General features: G+C 33.9%; 1 protein-coding gene and 1 pseudogene across 2 annotated transcripts in view; both read right to left on the bottom strand.

Moving 5' to 3' along the window:
- Positions 1–18,177, bottom strand: part of LOC308634807 (DNA repair protein REV1-like) — a gene marked incomplete at its 5' end in the record, with an annotated part of 28,454 nt that extends 10,277 nt beyond the window's left edge. The window contains 3 exons of the mRNA XM_081268908.1: positions 5,405–5,573; positions 17,309–17,435; positions 18,124–18,177. Coding sequence (XP_081125034.1) covers positions 5,405–5,573; positions 17,309–17,435; positions 18,124–18,177 — 350 coding nt within the window. The remainder of the gene's footprint in view (positions 1–5,404; positions 5,574–17,308; positions 17,436–18,123) is intronic.
- Positions 1–24,900, bottom strand: part of LOC308642964 (heat shock factor protein 2-like) — a 95,970-nt pseudogene that overhangs the window by 36,809 nt on the left and 34,261 nt on the right. The gene's annotated exons all lie outside the window — the stretch shown is intronic.

Genomic DNA, 24,900 nt, shown 5'->3' with positions numbered 1-24,900 from the left:
AGGCCTGCCACAGCAACTTATGGAGACCCTCTCTCAAAATTTAAAAAAAAAAAAAAAAAACCTTTCCCAAATTCTATGTTACATTCCTGCTAGTCTACTAAATATGGAAAACTAAAACTAAGAACTTAGGACAAAATAAAGAATCTCAACATTAATGTTCACTTCACAGCAAACATCACCACCCAGAGGAACACCACCAGCATGGTGATACTAGGTGGTACTGGCACTCCTGTCATACTTCCTAACCAAAGAAAGCTAACCGGATTAGATTGTCTTAAATTGATTTTAAGCTACTGGATCTTTAAAAATGTCATTTCCCCTTCTACTTTTAAAATTGCCAACAAATGTGCAAAAATACAAATTTTAAAACAGGCAGGTCCTTAAATATTTGGAAATATTTTTTTAAACTTTTTGATTCTGAAACCTAAAATACATACTAAGGAAGTCATCCCTTAATTATTTAGGAAAAGAACATATAAATAACAGGCTAAAATACTTTTTTGTCTCATAAATCCAAGATTTTTGACACTTTCATTTTCTTAAATGGCACTCTATGTGACTCAAAAAAAAGGGGCTCTGAAAGAAATGAAAGAATAATCTTATAGAAAATTATTTTTAAAAACTTGAGTCAACAACTTCGAATCCAGAAAAATACACTGATATATTTTCCCCTCCTAAAGATCGAGCCATAAAATGGTACAGCCTAGGTCCTCTAACTATGTCAATTACATCAATTATTTAATAATTCTACCCTCAGTACTTTAAAATATATCCAAATACGTAAACTATGGCAGTAAAGAATATACAAATCACAAGACATTTCAATTTTACTCAAATAGATTTATTAGGCCAAACCAAAATTATAGGTTACATTCAAATACTAGAACCAAAATTCTAAAATTAGACCATTTATTACTTTACTTTTATTCTTTACTGAATCAACTCTTCTTCCTTAAAAGTTGGTTTCAATTGCCAAACTATAAGTCTCTTGTCTTCTTACAGTATTGTCTATCTCAATTCACCTCCTGTCTCTTCTACCAAAAAGTGGAGGTACTTAATAACTTAAAATAGAATCCCATCTTAACTTAATACTTTTCATCATGGATAGTTATAACAAAGGGATTAGTACACATTTGAGGTAAAATCAAAAGACAGAATCCAGACAAAATACCCAAATAGTGTACTCACTTCTTCAGGCTATTAACAGTATGGAGAGTGCTGCAGACTTCTACAGGTGCTCCCTATGGTCAACACTGACCACACTCAAAGGGATAACACCTTGTCCAGCTCCTAATGAGAGCCATGTGGCCCAGAAGAATTCTTAGGCTTATGCAAGCCCATGGAGATTATTATAAAATTAGACAAACGTAAATACCACAAGTCTCAAGTAAGATATCCTCTGAGCTACTTTAGCAGAAGGAAATAAAGCCCAATGCATGCACTCTAGAAACATTATCTGGAAGTATATTTTGAAAAGATCTTATTTAAAATATTTTCTCGGGAATTAATTTCTAACATTTACTAATTTCCCTGCTTATCCTAAAAACAAAGAAAATGTATTTACATTTTTTACCATTTTCCTTCCAAAAAGAAATAAAAGATAAAAACCCAAAGGCAATAATATAAAGAAATCTTTCACTTTACCAAAAAATACAACATTGTTTCTTTTATGTATATAGCTTTTCCTGTTCACTGCAAATATATTCTGAAATATATAAAAGTGTTTTTACATTCTATCTAATGGACCAGACACATGTTCATTGCAAGTGAAATATTCATCTGCTTGGGGGAATCTCAATTCTTGCTTTGTCCTATAGCAAAGGAAAGTTATCTCTGAAAAAAAATTCTGTATCTAACAGTTTTCTGAGTCATATTCTATTTCTATCAACTGTCAATGAACAACTTTAAACTGGTAGTTATAAAGAGTCTAGAAAATTTTTCAAAACTTAAGATATAAGGGGCCATGTATGAAATATGATATGTCAAGAGCTTTGTAATGTTGTGAACAACCAATAAAAAAAAAAAAAAAAAAGATATAAGGGGCCAGAATATAACTCAGTGAAAGAGTATGCCCAAAGCCCTGCGTCCAATCCATGGCACCACAGAACAACAAAAAAGGCACCAAAAAGAAGAAGGAAAAAAAGAAAGAAATTCACTGTGTTGGTTTCTATTATAGTCTGAAATAACTGTGTTTTCTTTTTAGTGTTTCAGGAATAATTCTGAAAATCAAAAGTTTTATAGCTCCAGTCAATGCCCCCCAGTCCTTCTCTATTAGAAAATCAGCATCTAACACCTATATATCCACCTGCACAACCAATCAGGTATCCACCTTCTTCTTCAAAAGTGAATTTAAGGTAAGAAAGGATCTAATTATGTGCCAAGAAAAAAGAAGATGTTCTTTGCCTATTTTTTCTCCATTAGGCTAAATAAATAAATAAATAAATAAATAAATCATTTTTATGCATTCAAAACTGAAACTCCTTTTGGCCCACCCTCAAGTTCCTGAACGTTTCAGCTACTCACCAAGACACCATGTATTTAGAAAAGTAAAGATGAAAACGTGTGTTTTCACTACAGACACTAGGAGTTAAGCTAAAACCGAGAATATATTTTTATGAAGATATTACTCACAAATCATTAAGAGATGTCCCGAAATGTTTGCACTGTTTACATTAGTAAAAATAAATTTAGAATTTTCTAGTTCGTGAGAAAATGTAAAATGACATCATGATTAATTTTTTTAAAAAGCAAAAATTTATAGGAGAAACTAGAATCCTGCAAATATTCTCTGAAGATATGATCAACTTTCATTTAAATGAGTTGAATAATCACTCTAATTAGAAATCAGAGTTTTAGCCCATTTCAAGTATGAGATCTTCAGAGTATTGTTAAGCATACGACAAATATGCTAAAGTCAGTTTGGGAGTTTGTAAAGAAAAACTCTGATGGGGAACCAGTACTATTAACAGACCTCAAGTGAACTGGCTTAGCTGGAACAATAAATCACCATCATCTCTCAACTCAGAGACAATCTACTTGGGAACCTAACCATAGGAGACAGGTTCCCACACTCCAAGACAAAAATCAATATTAACAAAAACAAAACCAATCTGTAGTAACTTAAGACTATGGTGTTAAACTGCACTCCCATGAACACCTCAGATTTGGCAAGCCAGCAACTTCTCTACTACATTTCAAATTTTAATGTAAAGTTGTCTCAAGAAAAGGATGACAAAATTTTGAAAACAAATAATTTATACTACATAAAAGAGTATAAGACTTGCAAAGCATAAATTTTAGTAAAATAATCTCATACTTAAACTAATATACAGAGACTTCTCATTAAAGGACTCCCCTGCCTCTTGGATATTAGGGCCCTACGATCACACCTGTATTAACTCAAGTTTAATGGCACATACCCTGGCATAAGAGAATTCTAATGAAAGCAATGCCTTACATATTTAAGGTGTAGTTCCTTTTATAACCACTCAGATGAAAACAGAAAAACTAATTATAAAAAGAATACTATTTATCATCCATTAAATAACATATGTATTTAAAATTTAAAAGTATAACAAAATCTCATTTAAAACCCTGCTGAGACAAGACAGGAATTGCAACAGTACTGGGCTGGGGTTGGAGCTCAGTGGTGGATCGCTTGCCTCACACATGTGAGCCACTGGGTTCACTCCTCAGCACCACATATAAATAAAATAAAGGTATTGTGTCCATCTAGAATTAAGAATATTTTAAAAAGTAAAAGAAAACAGTACTATGATTTAACAAAAATGATCCTATGCTATAATGACATAGACATTTGGAGAATTTATTTTATATATTAAGATACGTGCCCAAAATGATCCATTTCTACATGGGTCTACTCATCTGTAACAAAATTAATGGTAAAGAGGTAACCCAAATAGGAGTCAGAAAATGTGGACTTGGACTCTCAATTCTGTTCTGTTCTTGGGCAAATCAAACTTATTGGCCCTACCTTCTCATATACAAAATGAGGTCAACACACCATATAATCATAATGTTCAAAGTCACTTTGAGTTATTGAAAAACAGATAACTAAGCAGAACTCCAGACTAAAATAAAATCCTATTTTTAAACTTTTAATATCTCAGCTGCATTATCTCCCTAGCCACATTCAGTAAGAATAGGTGTAAAGAAAATAGCTGTAATGAAAAAAAAAATTGTTTTCAAAGCAAATCTGGTTCCCACCCAGAAAGAACCCTTTCTCCCTGACTTCCCTACCACCCACTGGTTTCCCCATTCTGTCCAAACCAAACTAACACCTCAAGAACAAAATTCTGGTTCTAACACAATGACAGGATAGTCTCTCTGACAACACAGCTCAACTCTGGAGTGATGCTAACTTCTTACACTGAGAACTTCATAAGGAGACAAAAAACTAAAAGCCATGTTAATCCTATGTAATGGACAGACAGTAGCTGGGTCATGAGAACACAGCACAAAACAAGATCAGTGGGATGCGCTCTTAAGAAAGGCCTTTGATTTTAATCCCCCAAGGATTAAAATTCCCTTAGTCTGTAAGATACATTTAGTTTTCTGAAAGCAGTAAAAGCACTTTTTAACTTTTAGAATTTATTTTAGTTTACAGAATAAACATAACAATAGCTTCTTGTGTATTGTGCCTCTACAATGTTCTAAGAATTATGTTAAATAACTGACACAAATGATTTCTCTCTCACACATAATCCATAGTAAAAGCTAACAAAAATACTGCAAACTGCTCTCCTTCCACTGCCCCTACACTTCCTGCATTCCAGGTCACATTATCCTGACATACAAGAGTAAAGGTTAAAAAAAACAGGGGCTGGGGATGTGGCTCAAGGGGTAACACACTCGCCTGGCATGCGCGGGGCGCTGGGTTCGATCCTCAGAACCACATAAAAATAAAATAAAGATGTTGTTTTCGCCAAAAACTGAAAAATAAATATTAAAAAATACTCTCTCTCTTAAAAAAATACATAATATGTAATAAAAAATGATGAACTTTGCTCATATATTAAGTTTATTGACTAAGGTAAGCTCCATGAGATAGTGGAGAGATTTTTGTTTCGTTCACTGATATTTCCCATATACACAAAACAGTTTAGCCCATAATCGATGCATAAATATTTGAACAAAATATTTTTCAAATATTTTCCCTCTCATTAAGTTGATTATCACCGTGATGGCTAACACACTACTTTTAATAGGATGCCAATCTTAGGCTACCGGAACTAATGTGAGTTTAACACTACAGTAGTATTAAGAAATTATTTTCCATTATGCCAATTATGAGGCAATTAAATCAAATATGTATGATAAAATAAAAAGTATTCCATATTTCCAAAAACTTATTAATTTGAATTTAATCAAAAGTTAAACTTACCTTTCCACAATCCATTCTGGTCGAATTACTTTTTCTCCCTTTAATTCTTTAATTTTGGCATTAGGAAGATTTGTGGCAATAATATGTGTTGTTTTGGATCGGGAATAATATACATGGTATTGACCTCCATGTAACATCATTAGCTTTCTCAATTCCTCAGCAGAAGGATCTGTAAAGTCAACATTAAAATACATTAAGAGTTTCATGTACGAGAAAGAAGAACACTAAGGTGAGTAATACCTTAAATACACCAACTTAAAGATCACTGGTTCACTTTCTCCTTGGCTTTTTTGCCATTAAACAAAGATAGGAGAAAAATCACAAAGTGATAAAGCTATTTGACCTTAGCACATCCTCTTCCTCTGGATACCAGAAACAGTCAACCAATACAAAAACATCTACTCTAAGAGATGCCTAAAAGAGCAAACAAGGATCTCAAGTCACACAGAAATTACAAATAACAATTTTTTAAATATTTTATCATATTTAACATATGTCCTTAATACTGGTATCTCGTTTTTTAAAAATCTTTTAACTCCTTCAGAATAATAAAAGAGTAATCAGATAAATTACTCATACTTACTATAAGTAGACTTACTGCAGGGCTTATAATAGACTTGGCTCTTATGAGGCTTAACAATTTTAGTTTTTATTTAAGAAAACACTTAAAAAGTCAATTAAATATGTATGACTGCACATATGGTACAACGCTACATGCTGTACAATCACAGAAATGTAAAGTTGTGCTGCAATTGTGTACAATGAATCAAAATGCATTCTGCTGTCATATATATCTAATTAAAATAAATTAAAATATAAAAAAATTTTAAAGTCAATTGAATAAGTTAATCTCATTCAATTCCATAATATAAAACCTCATCAAGGCCAAAAAATAAAATTCATTAATACAAACAAAAACTAAGAAACACCATTTTAAAAACTGTTTGAAATTATTTTATTCTGAGTAAAACTATAGCAAACATCTTAAACATCCAAAACTTTTAAGAAATACAAAATCAATATGATGTATGCTTTCCCATAAAAAAGAAATATGATTAACTAAAGTGATGTTGTATCCTACATTGCTGTATCATGTTAAACCATTTTCACTTTTCTGATTCTTTCACCTATCATCTTAATGAATGCTCTAAATCACACCTTCCCTAACAACTGTACCCGAGGGAAGTTTCCAAAGGAGCCTTATGTATCTGCCTTGTTATTCAACAACAGTTTTCCTTAAGCCCAAGCAATGTATGTCCAAGTGTTTAAATGTTTTTATAACGACACCTCTCTAATTAGGTTTCAGTCTTCTGTAGAAAGAAGAGGGAGTGTGGGGAACAAACTAATAGCATGTATATATGTGTGTGTGTGTGTGTGTGTGCGCGCGCCAGGTTTGTCTAATTATTGATAAATTCTTGAAGCACAGTATTCATTTCATGCTTTTTACATGTACTGGCAATGTCCAACAGAAATGAAATTCACAATGCACAATATATAATTTAAAAATTTCTTGAGCCTCATTAAAAACATTTTTAAAAAGCCAGGCATGGTAGTGCATGCCTATAATTCCAACAACTCAGGAGGCTGAGGCAGGAGTATTACAAGTCTGAAGCCAGCTTGGGAAATTAGCAAGACCCTGTTTCAAAATGAAAAATTAAAAGGCACTAGGGATGTAGTTCAGTGGATTTTAAAAAAAGTGAAATTAATATTAGTAATATTTTATTTAATCTATTAGATCCAAAATACTATTTTGGATATAATCGATATATAAAATTGAGATTTACATTCTTTTTTATATTAAATCTCCAGAATATAGTAGAAATTTTATATTTAAAACACTCCTTACTTTAAATTTTATATTTAAACCACTTCTCCAGTGCTCAACACATGTGGAGAATTAAAATTATACTTCTGAATAAAATGAATTCAAAATTCACAATGGAAGATTTTTAAAGATCCCCAAAACTAAATAATAGTTATCATTTAGTTTATAAATCTATATAAAATGGTGGTGTGAAACAACTAGACAGACGGGAATCTACCACTTACTTACTTTCTCTAAATTAAAGCAAAGATTCAAGAACTTAAGTGACCTTATAAAATGACAAATAAAAAATACTAAATTAAAGGCTAGAGTACAGTACAATAGGAACCCCAAATCCAGTAAGAAGCACAAAAATCTAAAAAATCATTTTTGCAAGTTAATCTCTGACTTTCCTAAACTAATTCCAATCCTATTAACCCATGTGGTTCCACATCCTATGTGAACCTCCTATGAAAACTTAAATACAATATATATATTTTTTATAACTTCATAATTATAATTAGATATTAATATGATGATAAATAAGCTCTAAACTATTACTTCCAACATTATTTGTTATTTTAATGCACCTGTGTCAACTCTGTTGAAATATTCACAGAAATGAAAACTTGGGGCTTAACAGGATTTAAGTTATTTAAGTAGAAAATAGCTAGCTATCCTCTATTTAGTTAGTCAAAAGATAAGTCAGGAACCCACTAACTTTGCATACACATACTCTTAAAGCACTCTTCCCTCTACCACTTGAAATAAAATCTTTGAAAACTAATTAAATTTGGAACTGGAAAACCTGGAGAGTTCATTGTTCTTGCACTGCATGAAGACACACAGCCTATCTGAAGCTCAAGTTTGAAAGCTCTTGCAAATTCTTCAGCATGAAGTGAACCATAAAAACCAATCTAATTAAAAGGTGAAATCAGGGCTGGGGATGTGGCTCAAGCCGTAGCGTGCTTGCCTGGCATGCACGGGACACTGGGTTCGATTCTCAGCACCACATACAAACAAAGATGTTGTGTTCGCCGAAAACTACAAAATAAATATTAAAAAATTTAAAAAAAAAAAGGTGAAATCACTTAAACTATGTCATCAGACTGACCCAACTTTAATCCTGACTTTGGCTTTCACACCCTTTAGCTGTTTCGGCTTTTTTCTTTCTTACAAATAACAAATAAAAGAGTAACAATGATCTAAGTCTGGCACATAGGAAGCCCTCAATATGAAAGCTGCTGTACAACATGATGACATTAGAACTCCTTTCAAGTAATGTATATAATTTGAGGGTCCTGACCTGGACCCTTATAAAAACAGAGGTGGGGGAAGACGATATATAGACTACCATGTGGTAGCCCTAACTTTCAAAAAAAAAAAAAAAAAAACTGCTGACAGTGTACTAAGGACAGTGGCTAGGGATTACTCTAAAAGACATATCCTGGCATGGTATCTTCCAGCATACCTAGTAGTTGGTGGCTGCTCTTATTTTGAGATTTAAAAACTTTTTCAAAATAGGGGCTATCACTCAGCAGTAGGGCATCTACCTACCATGCACATGGCCCTGGGTTTAATCCCTAGCAAAACACACACACACACACACACACACACACACACACACTTTCTCTCTCAAAACACACACATACACACACACACACACACACACACACACACACACACACATTCTCTCTCTCAAAACAGTATTTCTTTCTGGTTCTAATTCTTCAGTAGTAAAGCATGCTCCCATCTTACAACCTCAAAACAATATAAACAAATAGCTATGAAGGTTTACATAATAAATTCATTTTTTATATGTAAGATGCTCCTTTAATTCATCAAATGTGGAGTTAATTACAAAAAAAATATTTGGAAGATAGTGTCCAAAATCATGAAATCTGTATGCACTGTGTGACATACTGCCTGCAGCAGATAATTTTCTTCATAGCACTGGTAATTTGAAATTACCTTCTCTATTTGTTTACTTTATTGTCAATTCCCCCCTGTAACATATGCTCCTTGTGGACAGGAATGTTCCCTGTCTTGTTTTCATATCCTTTACACAAAGCAGATGTGCAGTAAGTATGTGTTGAATTAATTGACAACCTCAATGCATCACAGGCTCCCTCCTGGAGTCCACCTCTCTAGCACACATGGAATGCATGTGGCAGCAATACTTCCTTCCACACACATACCACTCATTTACTAAGATGACAGACACCAAAGCAAGATGAAGGGCGTTCAAATTCTAGCTCTGGCACTAGTTAGTTATGTGGACCCCAAGAAAGTTTCTTATTTTCACAGAGCCTCAGTTTCCTCATATGTAGAACAGGGATAACAACAGAGGGCTGTTGTGGAGACTAAATGAATTAAAATTTATAAATGACTGAGAAAAGTACCTTGAACAGAAAAAAAAATTATGTCAGCTATTACCAATGTTATTAGTATTAACATTACCATTTCTTATCCCAAAGCAGGAAGGAAGCAGCATCAGGTGAGGCTGCTCCACCCATAAAATTTTTCCAACTCACAATTCCTCCTAACAAATCTTTCTCTATTGCTCACCCTTCAGTAAGTTTTCATTTAAGAATGTCCTTAATGTATGGCAAGGAATAAGAATAGAAAATGAAAAAACAAAAATAGACTAAGGGAAATTCAACCCTCCATCTTTACAATCAATGTCACACCCCAGGGAGTGTCAGAACTAAAAGAGCTTTTCAGAAGTCTAATGACCATTTCATTTCCCACAGCAGTACACACAACCTAATGAAAGTAAACAGACTGAACCAATTCAAATAGTTAGCAGATAAAATTAACATCCCTAAACCCTCATTACACATCCTTCTGAACATATTACTTTTAAATTAATAAGAGTATGCAAATGACAATATTCCAGCCAACAAAATCATTACCCACAAATCTTTTAGTGAGGACCTTAAATAAATAAAACAGTGTTTCTGAGGCTCATGGCTTCATAGGTGACTTTACCAATAGAAAAAAGTAAAGTGTTGGTTCGAATGAGGTTTTTAAGGAACATGTGCCAAAGAGCTATTTCCTTAAAGTTCTACTAAGGTTTTAAATAACAAATTATTATTCATTCAATGTCCCTGATATAAGTTTTTATAAATAGCATTAATTTTAGGCCGATTAATTTTGAGTACTGGAACCCTTTCAAAATCAATGTTCATTGTTGTATTCTATGCATAGTGTAAAGATCAGAAATACAAAAACAACAACAAAAAAAAAAAAAAAGCCTGGAAATATCTGAATGCTTTAACATTGCATTCTATACTATAGTTTACTCCTGACAATCCTACCAAGTAATATAATCCCCATTTCAAAGAAAAACAAATCAGATTGGTGAAATGAAGTTAACTTTCCAAAATCACATGCAGCTACGAAAATGGCCAAAATTCAGATTCAGGTCCAGTCTTGTGAAAGTCTTATTCAAACAACATTTTTTTTTCTTTTTCTTTTTGGTACAGTGCTGGGAATCCAATCAAAACCAAAGTCTAGAGCGTGGTAGGCAAGTGTTCCACCACTGCGCCACTCCCCAGCCCTTGCTCAACCTTAACAGGTGGCAATCCTAGAATGAGAAATTGGTTTCCAGGTGCAGGTTAACACTGAAAAGTCATGTGATCTTGGGCAACTCAACTCACCTCACTTAGCCTCATTTCCTCATTTGCAAAATGAGAGACTAAACTAGATGAAAACAAAGGTCCCTTATAAAACTGTTACATGATTCCACACACTAAAATCATTATCTCCAGCACATAAAATCTGAAGATTTCTTCTGGTGACAATCACATTCATGTGTTCAGAAAACATTAATGTATGGTTGTAAGTTTTCAAACAAATCCCTGTCACTTGAATTGTACATCTGTTACATATGCATATTCTTATTTCTTTTTGCAAGTTGTGCCAAAGTATTTTCCCACCCACCTGCCTTTTTTTTTTTTACAAACTTCAACGTGCCAAAGTCGTTAAGACCTGGATTTTATCCACATATTCTGGTTATCTTGTGGTTAACACAAGATAACCAGAACATCTCTTTTCCCTAACTGTCCCAATCCCACCAATAATACAGTGGTGCAATTACTGTCCACTATATATAAAGCGTTGTCTCACTTGAGCTTTCACAAAAATAAACAGATCCCCAGTCTATCTTCTAGAGATTATTATACTTCAGTAGGCCTAGAATGTGGCCCATTTCATATTAAAAAGTAAATATTTAAGACGACTGTGTTAAATTAGCATGTGACTGAAAACATTTCAACATTCAGATGTACAAATACAAAAACATTTTACTTATTTGCCCAGTCAACTAATATTTATTGAGCATCTACAGTGTATTAGGTAAAGTTCCAGGCACAGGATACAGCAATCAACAAGATTCAAGTCTGTGCTCCAGGATATTTGTATTTCATGGCCAGACAAAATAACAGGTCAGAAAAATAATATCAGTTCTGTTACAGATAAATGTAATAAAGAGAAATAAAGTTGGATTAGGGGTTAGAGAGCAACTAGAGAGCAATGGAAACCAATTTTGGATAAAGGCAGTCTGAAAAGGAAGGTCTCTTTAAAGAGGTATTTAGCACAGTCTGCATGATGAAGATCTGAAGAAACAAACGGAACAACAAACCAGGTGCAGCGGCCCATCCTGCAGTGGTTCAGGAGACTGAGGTGGTAGGATCCCAAGTTTGAGGCCAGCCTCAGCAACTTAGCAAAACCCTAAGCAATTTGACAAAGTCCTGTCTCAAAATTTAAATAAAAAGGGCTGATGATGTAACCAAGTGTTAAAGCATCCCTAGGTTCAATACTAGTTTATGAAGAAAAAGAAAAGCAAATTTAAGGTTCTGAGATTGGTTAAGAATTTGGGGATACAGAAAAAGATGCATTGAATCCCACCAAAAAGTGGCCATCATGCAGGAAACACACATGAACCACCAGAATGCAAAACAAGCAAATGGTAAGCAATCCAGACCACATCCTTGGCTCAAGTGTTTGCACCCAAAAAGTAATACGATGAGAGGGCAATGAGCATGCATAGGGAAAACTGCAACTGGCTCTAGCTACTGTACGTCCATAAATATTAACAGACCAGACCAAGGGGAAGCTGCTTTTTGCTCAAGGCGGTCCACTTTCTCTACTGAAAACACAGGTTTAAAATAAATGTTTCTAGCAGTGATGATATTAACATTTACATCTATGAACTGACTTAGGGAAAGAGGCAAAAACTGATTTAATCTGGGTCTTCATAGATGCACTGCATTACTAATTTACAGAAATTGGAAGAAAAGAATCTTTTCATCAGAGCAAAGTAAAAAGACAAATCTAGAAAATCAAAGTAAACCTAAGAATTTGCAAGTGAAAATGCAGGTTAAGGACTAGGACTAGAATGCCTCAACCCATTTATCCAAGACCCAGCTTAAAAATTCAGTTGCTTTATTGAAGGAGATTCACTAAGTCTCCCACAAGCAACTGCTTCCGTTTTCCTCTGTTCATCTCTATTCTAATTCACAGAGATTATTTATAAGTCACAAAATCCATGTTCTCTATCAACTGCCTCTTTTCACACATCTTCCCACACAAGTAGCATCCAAAATATGTTTGCTTAGTCAATTAAAGTAGAATAAATGTGATGGAAGGTTTATTAATTGGAAAATTCAACATAGTAAAGATGCTAATTCTCCCCCAAATGAACTACAGTTTAATTTAATTACTATCAAACCCTAGCAAGGTACACAATAGAATTTTATCATTTATTCTAAAATACATATGGAAAGGCACAGGCCTTATAATAGCAAAAATAATCTTGACAAAAGAAGTAGTAACTGAGAGACGTGGTTCTACACCATCATAAAGCTTACTTACAAGAGCAGTGTGGTACTGATAAAGTGGAACAGTGGAAACAGTGGAACAGAGTAGGAAACTCAGAAAAAGGTTCCACTCAGATATACCCAAATGATTTTTTAACAAAGGTACAAAAGTAATCAAGGGCTGGGGTTGTAGCTCAGTGGTAGAGAGCTTGCCTAGCATGTGTGAGGCACTGGGTTCGATTCTCAGCACCACATATAAATAAAATAAAGGTACGTTGACAACTAAAAAAGTATTTAAAAGAAAAAAGTAATTCAAGGGAGGAAGGATAGCCATTTCAACAAAGGGTTTTGAGTCAAGGGGACATTCATGGAGGGGAAAAAAAACCTAATCCAAATCTCAAAACAAATGTAAAACATAAAACTTAAAAAAGTTTTTACAAAAAACAAAAACAAACAAACAAAAAACTCCTGTGTGTGCACACACGCACACACCCAGAGAAAAATCTTTAGAGTCTGGCACTAAGCTATGTTTTTAGATCTGAAAGCACAGTCTGTAAAAATGGATAAATTACACCTTGTAAAATAAAAAAAGTTCATGCTCTGCAAAAAATCAAGATGATGAAAGAGCTGGGTATGGTGGCACATCCCTATAATCCCAGAAGCTGGGGAGGCTGAGGCAGGAGGACCTTGAATTCAAAGCCAGTCTCAGCAAAAGCAAGGAGCTAAGCAACTCAGTGAGACCCTGTCTCTAAATAAAATACAAAATAGGGCAGGGGATGAGACTCAGTGGTCGAGTGGCCCTGACTTCAAATCCCCAGTAACCACCCCTCACAAAAAGATTATGAAACAAGCTATAGCATGGGGAACAGAATGTACATACCACATATATGACAAAGAAATATAAATTATGTATTATATAAATATAAATTATATAAATTAAAACCACGATGAGATATCACTGCACACCTACTAAAATAGATAAAATAAAAAACAATGCTGGCAAGGATGCAAAGAAAATGCATCACTCATACACTGCTGGTGGGAATATAAAACAGTAAACACTTCAGAAAAGTTTGTTATCTTACAAAAACTAAAGATGTCAAGTTTTACACAAACAGTTATAGCACAAAACAAAACAAAAAACAGGAACTAACCCAGATGTCCTTTAATGGGCAAATGGTTAACACTGCCATATAGTCATGCTATGGGATACAACTCAGCAATAGGAAAGAAAAAACAAGTTACACATCTAACAATTTTTATGAATCTCCAGAGACAAATGCTGAGTTAATTAAAAAAAAAAAAAGGTCAATCCCAAAAGTTTACATACTATAGTTTCTATTTATACAACATCATTATATGTTGAACAAATGACAAATGACGAAATATAGAAATGGAGACCAGATTACTGGTTGTAATAAATTAAGATAATGACAAGCACAGAAAGGGAATTGGGCATGGCTATAAAAGGGCAACATAAAATATTCTTCATTTTTTTTTTTGTAATTGTAGATGGACAGCATTATTTTATTTATTTTTTTAATGTGGTGCTTAGGATTGAACCCAGTATCTCACATGTGCTAGGCAAGTACTCTACCACTGAGCTATAACCCAGCCACACATAAAGTACTCCTGATGGAAATATTGACTCTTCTCAATGTCAATTTCCTGGTTGTGACACTGTACTATTGCCTATTACCATTGGGGAAACTGGGTGAAGGGTTCACAGTATCTTTCTATATTTATTTCTCACATTTGCCTATGAATCTACCATATTTTTTTAAAGTTCAATTAATAAATAATCCTGTACCAAAGAAGCATATAAATCTATAATTATTTTTAAAAAGTCTTAAAAATAATTCTATGACAAAGAAGTTAACCTTAATAAGGAGCAAATGCTTTGAGGAGAAAAAAAAGAATGGGCTCACAGAAGCAGAGGCAGAAGCAGAGGGATCTCCTAAGTTCAAGTTCAAAGCTAACTGGATTGGGAGTAAAAGGGCCTATGAAAAAGGCCTGGTGGCAGAATTAGGAGTTTTAAGGGAATCAAGAAAATTCAGAATATTAGTTAAGGTCTGTGAAGAGATGGCTAAGAATCAACAAAAATACAATGTCTTATCTTACTTCATCTTATGCATTACTCTTTTTACTTTCTAATTCACTACATAAAAGTTGCTATTTCATAAATTCTTAATAAAAAGAATTCTTATGAATTGTTAATTCTGTTTAAAAGTTGTGAAATATTCACTAACACTGAAACTTTTTCTAAAAGGAAAGTTATTTTAAATCACAACTTGAGTATCACCATAAAATTCAGCACAAGTTTACCTACTGAATTATAACATAATATTTTTAAAAGGGATAAAGGAAAGGGAGAATAATGATGAATCCAAATAGAAAATATCTTACAAGTCACACAAAAATCAGTCATAAAGTAGAATCAGAATTCCAGTTTTCCAAACAAGAAAGTAATGACTGCAATATTTTTCTCCCTTACACAAAGCATCTCCTTCCTCTTATGTGAATAAGGGTATCCCTCATGAATTGAGGACTTCTGTAACTGGCTCATGTGATGCATAATATTTTGTTTACTCGTTTATTTATTATTTTTGGAACTAAACTGGAGCTGAAGCTGGCGCCTCACACATACTAGGCAAATACTGATCTACATCCCCAGTCTTTTTTGAGACCAGGTCTCTCTAAATTGCCCAGGCTGGCCTCAAACTTGTAATCCTCCCACCTCAAACTCCCAGGCAGCTGGAATTATAGGCACATGCCACCATGCCCACTGCTTTTATTATAATTTTAACTATTTTATGGTGCATATAATGAAAATCAATAAACCTCAAATTTGCCAATATTTTCAAGAAAAAAAGAAAATTCCTGAATGTGACTGAAACTTCCTGAAACTTCCCAAATTTGCACCAGCATAACGGTCTTAGATGAAACTCATTGTTAATGAAGCCTAACAAAACTCCTAATTACAACCAATACACACTACCCTTACTAAATGAAGCAAATGCATCAATTCATTAATACTTTAATTTAGCAAATTTAGATACAGTCACTGCAGAAGCATCAAGGATACAACAGGGATAAAAATATAGCTCTTGCTCTTGTCTAGTAAACAGGCAACTAAAGTAAGGCCTAATAATGGTAAGTAAGATACAGACACACAAGGAGCCACAGCTCCAGAAGAAACTATGAAATCACTTAAAGTATATGAAGACAATCAGATAACCAAGGGAAAAAGATACAGGTATTAGCCAACTGAAAAGCAGAGAGGGAAAAATAAAACACATGAACAAAACTATTTTCAGCCATTCACTTAAAATTAAAAAAAAATATTTATTCATTCATTCTCTCTCTCTCTCTCTCTCTATCTCTCCAGTGATCGTAAGATGACAATTCCCTAAGAAAATGAAGAAAAAACTTGAGGAATAAAACCTGATAATTAATAGCCAAGTGCTACCTGACTTTACAGATTGGAAAAAGATAAATCTAAACCAGCTATATGGTAGCCAAAAGAGAAGCTGCTTGGTGCCAGTAAAATCAATAGAAATTCATGAAATACAGGTACTTGGCACTTCCAAAAGTAGTTGTGTGAATAAGTCTTAAAACAGGAAATTGATGGCTTAAACTACTTAAGGGACAAATTAGAACTCCCAGATTTCTTCCCCCACTCACAAAGACTACCAAACTCCTCCAGATACCAGTCTCAATAACAATAGAAACAGATGATAGGAAAGGAGATGAAAAAAGATAGAGAGATTAAGTGAAATTTTACTTCCTAAACCCTAAGAATTCTGGTACTTTCCTCTCCGCTCTTGACAACCAAAATGTTGGCAGGTAGGTTTATATTTTTCTCCTGGCAAGAGAACAAGAGATTCTTCTCTGGGAAATCATAGACTCAAAGAGGGTCAATGAATAATCACATTTGGAGATTTCCCAAGGAAATCGGTCCTGTCAGACTCCCCTATATGCACCTTGCAGTTGTCAAGCCCACCCATATGCAATGAGTCCCCAGTCTGCTGTTTAAGCAAGACACCTACTATTCTTCACTTTAAACCTCATTTAACTATGTACTTTGATAAAATTAAAGGTGGGATGGAAAGGGGTAGAGAAGGAGTAATATCTAAATAAGGACTTTTTTTAATCATTTAAAAATAATTTTCATATACATGACAAATAATTAAAAGAAGAAAATTTGAAACAAAATATATTCTCAAGCCTAAAAAAGTACATGTCAAAATAGGTACCAAACAATAAAAAGTACTCAACCTGTATATCCATTAACATAGATGGCAACTCCACTAAAAATAGTAGATGATGTCCCATCCTTCTGTAAAGCAGCATCTGTTCGAAACTGTTCCTCCAATTTTTGGACCTTGGCAGCCATATACCCACCCTAGAATTATAGAAAGATAAAACAATTACAAAGGTTATATTTTCTCCCTCCACTCCCCACTCAAGAAACTTAAATTTTAAAAATAATAAGACAACCTTATTCTGTGCTAGTTACTAGGATAAAATGATGACATCCTAAACCTGAACCACACAGCAAGGTAAAAAACAGGTAGATCAAATAAAACTCTTCCCTCTGTCAACTCAATTTTAATATTAATAACCTTATTACACTCTTATGATATTACTTTTAAAAGGAAAAAGTCAACCATAATAAATTTAATGTCATAAAATTTTTTGTGACATTAAATTTATCATATTTATACTGTTCTTATTTACATATACAATTGATTGAGTTAAACCAAAGTTTAAAACAATCAGATATTTAACAAGTGGTCTAAGAGCAAATTTTTAGAGTGCCTTCTACTATTTCTATATAAGAAGCATAAGATGAATCAATTAAACAAACCAGCAGCCCTCTACACATGGGAATTAAGAATACAATGAATGATTCCATGGCTAAATTCTGGATCTAAGTAATCTACTTGACAGTAGCACTAATTCCACTAGGTAACTTCAACCTCAGAAAAATATCAAAAGCTATCACTTAAAACACAGTGATTTAAAATTTATGCCTTAAGCCACATTATAAGCTAAAAGAATGAAAAATATTTTTATTCTTTAAAACACACCCATTTTTCCCAGCCATCAATTTCAGCTCGCTTCCTCCATCCACCTCGCCTCATGGTGGAGCTTCTGTATTGGGGGGGGGGGGGGGGGACATCAATTTTATAACACAATGTACTCCTAATTATCATTTTATTTCAGTATTAAGAAAAATAAAAAATTAAAATAAATTCAAATGCTCAATTAATCCAATACCTAGTAAATTTTTTCCAAAATATATTATTCTTAGACTGCTTTACAAGTGAAATTTGTCCCTAAAACACCCTCCTAGAGTTTAACTACTGTAAATTTCAATTTTTATAGATAAATTTTTATGCATTCCTGAATAGGTATCTTAACGTTCACTCATATAAAAACATCATCATATGCAACAAACATGGCCACACTTATTAACTTGTTACCATTAATTAATAAAACATTTCCTTTCATCAACCATCGTGTAACAGCTTCAACTCCTGTCTTTGTTGTTACATAGTGGATACTTACAATTGTGCTCACAGTGTAATTCACCAATCTACAAAAAGCCCTAAAAGAAGTCGATTAAAACAATACGTCATAGAGGACATGATGCAGAAAGATTATCATGTATAATAATTGAGTACATCTGGCATTCTCCTTAAGGCAACACTTAGCCAGCCAACTATACTGTAAAAACCACCAGGATGACCAAATGATGGCCATCACAAGTGTTAGGCAGGCTTGACGTCTTGCAAGACACAAAATTATTTATGTCAAAATGGTACTAAATACAACTCCCTGTAAGGTCAAGTCTTTTAACTGAAATGGCCACACTGCATTAACCTTCACAAATTTAATATAACTTCTATTTAGGATTTTCTTCTAGTCACTGCATAGGTTTGTATCAATGGGTTACTATATGAAGCCTTAAACATTATCAAAGTGAGGCTCAGTTGATAGCACGTACAGAGGCCTGAGTTCAATCCTCAGCACCACAAAAAGTGCGTCAATTAATAAAAAAATTTGGAGGACTTTTAAAAATCGTTTTAAAAAATTATCAAAGTCATCAAATGAGCTTTGTTATGATTAATGAGAATTTTTTACTTAACACCACTTTAAAACATGATGAGAAAGACAAAGCATTTTCTTTCAAATACTCTTGTTCTTGGTATACTGTGGGGTTTAGTTTCTCTTTACTGGCACATAGAAATAATTCTCAAAGAGTTAAGTCCCAGCAGAGGATAATATAAATGTTTTAGGGGCATTTGCAAAATGCTCTGAAAATAGAAGGTAAACTGATTAACTCTTTGGAGAGAACTTTAAAAGTTTGCTATATGCAGGAGCATAGAAACCTGATGTGTTCAATATCAAGTCCCAGAAGTGCCATATTTTCTGTTAAATATTTCTTCTTTGCCTAGGCTCCCCCAACAAAGTCTTCACCCCTTATTTTAAGGGAGTTTAAGAAATGTTTTAAAACATTTCTTAACTTCACATAAACTCTGAATCCATATGCCTAGTCTTACAAGTCAAGAGCTTGGGAGTTCTGGCCAAGGATGCAAACTCACAATAATAAAACTATTAAACTACTAATTTTAAAGGTAAATCAAATAACAAAATATATTTTAAAAGCTTAATCCATTTGCTCAATCATTTAAGTGTCCCACTTATTAAGTTCTACTATAGTCCCACTGCAAAAGGCCAATAAGAGGGCTAGGTTTAGCTCAGTGATGGAGCGCTTGCCTTACACGTATGAGGCACTAGGTTAGATCCTCAGGACTATATAAAAATAAATAAATAAAACAAAGGTATTGAGTCCATTTACAACAAAAATATATACTTTTTTAAAAAGCCAATAAGAAAATCCTTACTGATGGTTTTAGAATAGACAAGTATAAAACAAATCTGAATGCAGAACTTTATATATAAATTGTTTTTTAAAAACTTGCCTCCAGATATAGAAGGCCTAGGGAAAGTAGAAATTACTGGCCAAGAATCACAAGAGAACAAAATCTACAAAGAAAATATATCAACTCAGTTCTCCTCCCCAAAGCAGGATCACTTTTCCCTCTGAAGGTATTCACCAGTTCTCAAGGAGTGTCTGAAAGGCTGGGCAATGTTTTTGACAATCATGGTGCTAAGAGAATAAGAACTGGAATTGAAGCATCTTCCAAGGATACACATGTATCTCCCTGCTTGGGATTAGGGCCCTGGGTGGAAAAATAAACTGAAAGTAAACTGATTACAACTTTGCAGAAACTGAATCCTACCTTACATTATTTCTACTCTGAAAATAGTTAAGGTGCTCCTGGATTGCTAAAACTTCAAAACAACTAGAAGAAGCAAATGTAAATCCACTATGGATGATAACAACGTCCTAAACTTCACATATTTCTACAATCAATTTTGCAAATAACATATAAAGTCTGTGACACAAAGTACAAGTAAAAACAGAATAATAAAATCACAGACCTAGAAATACTGAATTTAACACAAACTTTAACCAGCATAATTACTATATTAAAGGAGATTAAAAAAAAAAAAAAAGTTCTAAACTTTAACCAAAAAATAAATGAGCACAAGGCAAGGAAATACAAGTCCTACAAATAAACTCAAACGCAAGATTTTCAGCAAGACAGGATGAGGCACCCTGGAGCGCAAAGCAAACTACATGATTCAGCTCCACAATGCTGGGAAACAATGCTACTTAGAGGACAAATTTTAGCATGCAGCAAAGCCACCATCTGACCACCTCAAGTGTAAGGCCAAATAAAAGCAAGATGTTGCAACAGGAAACAAACCACCCTATGTTTATCAACACTTCTGTTAATACATACAATTCATACTTCACCGAGACCCACATGCACCTCCTTTCAGATACTCAAAACATTATGTTGCAAACATTTAAAATACACTATGTATAAAATTGTCATTAATCCTGTAAATGATAGGTAGTCAGACAATAAATACTTCCTGAGTAAAGAAAGTAAACTTACAGGTAACCTATAAAGCACAGTAACAGAAATACATCCCAAATATATGGTTGCCCAATACATCAATATTTGAAAAGATCCTGAGTTTTTAATTTTAGCTTTTATTTCTCTTAATAACATTTTTCGAAATATTCACACTCAAATATTTACTAAATCTACTCATCAATCACTGATACCTCTCCCCCAAAATGTGGTAACACAGGTACAACAGCAAGTAACACACCTTCAACGCTAACGCTAACGAGAACCACACAATAGATGGGAATTAATGGCAAATCATCCAGAGAGCTGCTTATATAATGTAAAATCAGGAAGGAGCAAATGTAAAACCCTGTCTTAACTGGGCATGATGGTGCACACCTGTAATCTCAGTGACTAGGCAGGCTGAGACAGAATTGCAAGTTTGGGGCCAGTCTCAGCAATTTAGTTTCAAAAAATAAATAAATAAAAAGTTTGAGGATTTTGGCTCACTGGTAGAGAGCCCCTGGTTTTAACTACCAGTACCCCAAAAACAAACAAATAAAAAGTGCCTATTCTTAGAAACTGTAATGTGTCAAGATGTAAAAGGCCTAAGTTCCTGCAAGCCAGTAAGGACCATCACAAAAAGAAAGTGGCTCTGCCAATGTCCCTAGAGATAAATTCAGAGAAACGTTCTTCCCTCTAGGTGACTGATATGATTCTTCAAATTAGACATTTCCCTAAAAGGGAGTAAGGCAATCAATCAGCATACTACTTGACAGAAATATGCCTCAGAAATAATGTGCTCCCTGTTTTTATTCTTGGTTTCAAGCAATGTTTTGAATTATGCCTTATTTACTAAATCTGCTCATTGAGAGGCAACCTCTTAGTATTGACAACTAACCAATTATCAAGATTAGACTTGTAAATAAATATCACATTCTTGTTTTCTGAGCCAACTCTTGCAGACTGGGTTCCCAAGCCAATTTCACAATGCTTGATGACCCTGGGGCAAGCGTTAAAGGATTCTAAACCTGTATTGTGCAACCTAAATAACCTACCATCTTCTCCTGATCCAGCAACATTAATAGATAATGCAGTTATGGATCTCCAAAAATTTGTTTAAAAATGGAAAATGAGTGAATTCATATATGTAATAGTATTCTTATTCCTAGCATATAGAGTATGTTCTCAATAAACATTAGCTACTATTCTAGGAATATACCTTGCTAGTTCAGAGTGAAAATCAAATTTTGAGACTACATATTTGAAAACTATGAAGTTTATTTAAATGAACATCCATGATCTATCTACAACATAACAAAAAGCAAAGATTTACTGACACAAGATCTGGGTTCAAACCCCAGTTCAAAGGACTACCTAGCTACGACACAGGGTAAGTCTAAAGCATTTGGCGTGACATCTCTTCATCTAAAAAAACAAGTATAAAGAATCAGCACTCAGAAGAATCCCTTAGGTGGCCATATATGAATATAAAGTGGATGTGGCGGAAAGAAACAGCAAGCAAGAAAGATTCTACTCCCTAAACCCTATTTAAGTAGACTTTTCTTTTTTTTTTTTTTTTTTTTTTTTAATGTTTTGGAAATCTGCCCAGGTAAGGCCAATTTTAAGGCAAATGGTAGAGCAGCTGTGTCTGTAAGAGCCAAGGATTTGAAATGCCTACAATGCAAGACTTCCTGACTTCTATTCTTTTAACAGGGATGTCCAAACTATAGGAAGTTTCTCATTAAGGACCGGATTATTTAAAATATAACAAGATTATTTATGTTTGCATTTTACCTAACTTTAGTTCATCGTTTGCTAGAGCACATTCTGTACATTTTAAGAGGCTGGTCAAATCCCACTAAAAAGACTATCATTCTGCCTTCTTTACTATGGCTATTGATGGATTTTAACATATACCAAGGAAATGAAGTTCATCATAAGGAGCCATCACTTTCATGCAAAAATGATGTTTTATGTATTTACAAAAGAATTATTAACACTTGAAGTACAAACAGTTCATCAGAAACAAGTAAAACTCACCCCATTTAGAGAGAAAATGCCCAAATATTCACCAGTATTAATCTGTTGGTTACATATTTGAAACTCTAAAGTCTACTGAATATTAAGATTAATGAAACCGCCTTTAAATTGCTTTTAATCAGTGTCATTACTATGGTCATCTATAAATGTATGGTGTTATCTTACCTTCATTTAATAGTTACATAAGACATATTTACTCTATGAAATTAATATGCAAATATGCAATGAATGAATGAAATGTGTACATTTTAAGTTGTGTAGCACAATTCATGAATGTGACAAGGACAGCAGCCTGTGGTTACTATCCTACTTTAGGCAAAGTTGAAATAAAATAAGCTTGCCTTTGGCTCTCTTCCATCTCTCAACATCTTTCTTTTTTTCCTCAAGGTTTATCTTAATTAGTTAGCTGTCAGTTCTCTGCCAATGTATTTACTGAACTGTAAGGTATGATGTCCCATGGACATCTATGTTTAAAAGGACTTCTGCATGACCATTCAATGAGAAAAGGACAATCTTTTCAATAAATGTGGTAGGAAAACTGGATATCACATGCAAAGGAAGTTGAACCCTTACCTTATACCATATACAAAATTAATTCCAAATGGATCAAAAACCTTAACATAAGAGCTAAAATTATAAAACTCTTAGAACTAAGAAAGCATTGATTTCTTGGCTATGACACCAAAAGCACAGGCAACAACAAAAAGTAGATAAATTGGACCCCATTAAAAATTTAAAACTTCTCTGTACATCAGAAGACCCAACAGGGGATCTGAGTGTGCTCAGTGATAGTGAGCACTGGCAAGTTTCTGGGTCAATTTCTGGCATCACAAAAAGGAGGGCAGAGGACAGAACAGTAAAAGGAAATGCTACAAAATGGGAGACAATATATGCAAATTTTATATCTGATAAGGGGTTGTATTTTTTTTTTAAAAAAATCTCTACAACTTAACATCAAAACTACACACATTGCCAATAAGCACTTGAAAGGATGTTCAACATAACTAATCACTATGCAAATTGAAAGCACAATGAATAGGATAGCTGCTATTAAAAAAAAAAAAGGAAAAGTATTGCCAAGGATGGAAAGGCACTGGGACCCCTTGTGCACTACTGGTGAAAATAAAATATGGTGTAGCTTCTATAGAAAATACTACAGCAGCACAGTATGGTGGCACATGTCTACCATCCCAGTTACACAGGAAGCCGAAACAGGAAAATCAAAAGTTTAAGGCCAGCCTGAACAACTCAGAAAGTTTCTGTCTCAAAATAATAATTTTTTAAAAAAAGTACTGAGGATGTAGCTTAGTGACAGAGCACCTGGGAATTCAATCCCGGAGGGAAGGAAGGAGGGAAGGAAGGAAGGAAGGAAACAAAATAGTACAGAAGTTGTTGAAAAATTAGGAATGGACTTATCATGATTATGAAATTTCACTTCTGAATATAGGCCCTAAAATAAAGTGTGAACACAAGCACATATTTATTTATTTCTAGTCCACATTCACACCTTAATTATTAACAAGAGCCAAAAGGCAGGAAAACTGAAGTGTCTGTTGATGGGAGAAATGGATAAGGAAAATGTAGCATATATCTAAAATGAAATATTTGGTCTTAAAAAGGAAGGAAATTCCAACACATGCTACAACATGAATGAACCATGAAGACGTAAGTCTAAGTGAAACAAGCCATTGTAAAAAGACAAATATGTATGACTCTATTCATGAGTTACTTTAAGCAGATAAATTCAGAGACAAAGTAGAATGGTGGTTGTAGGGAAGAGTTATTGTTCAATGGGTTAAGTTTCAGGCAAGGTGAAAGGGTTCTGATGAT

Source organism: Spermophilus citellus, assembly GCF_964194105.1.
Source record: "Spermophilus citellus genome assembly, chromosome: 2".
NCBI classification, from domain to species: domain Eukaryota; kingdom Metazoa; phylum Chordata; class Mammalia; order Rodentia; family Sciuridae; genus Spermophilus; species Spermophilus citellus.
Note: the sequence above shows the minus strand (reverse complement) of the source record. Positions and strands in the feature narration are given on the sequence as shown.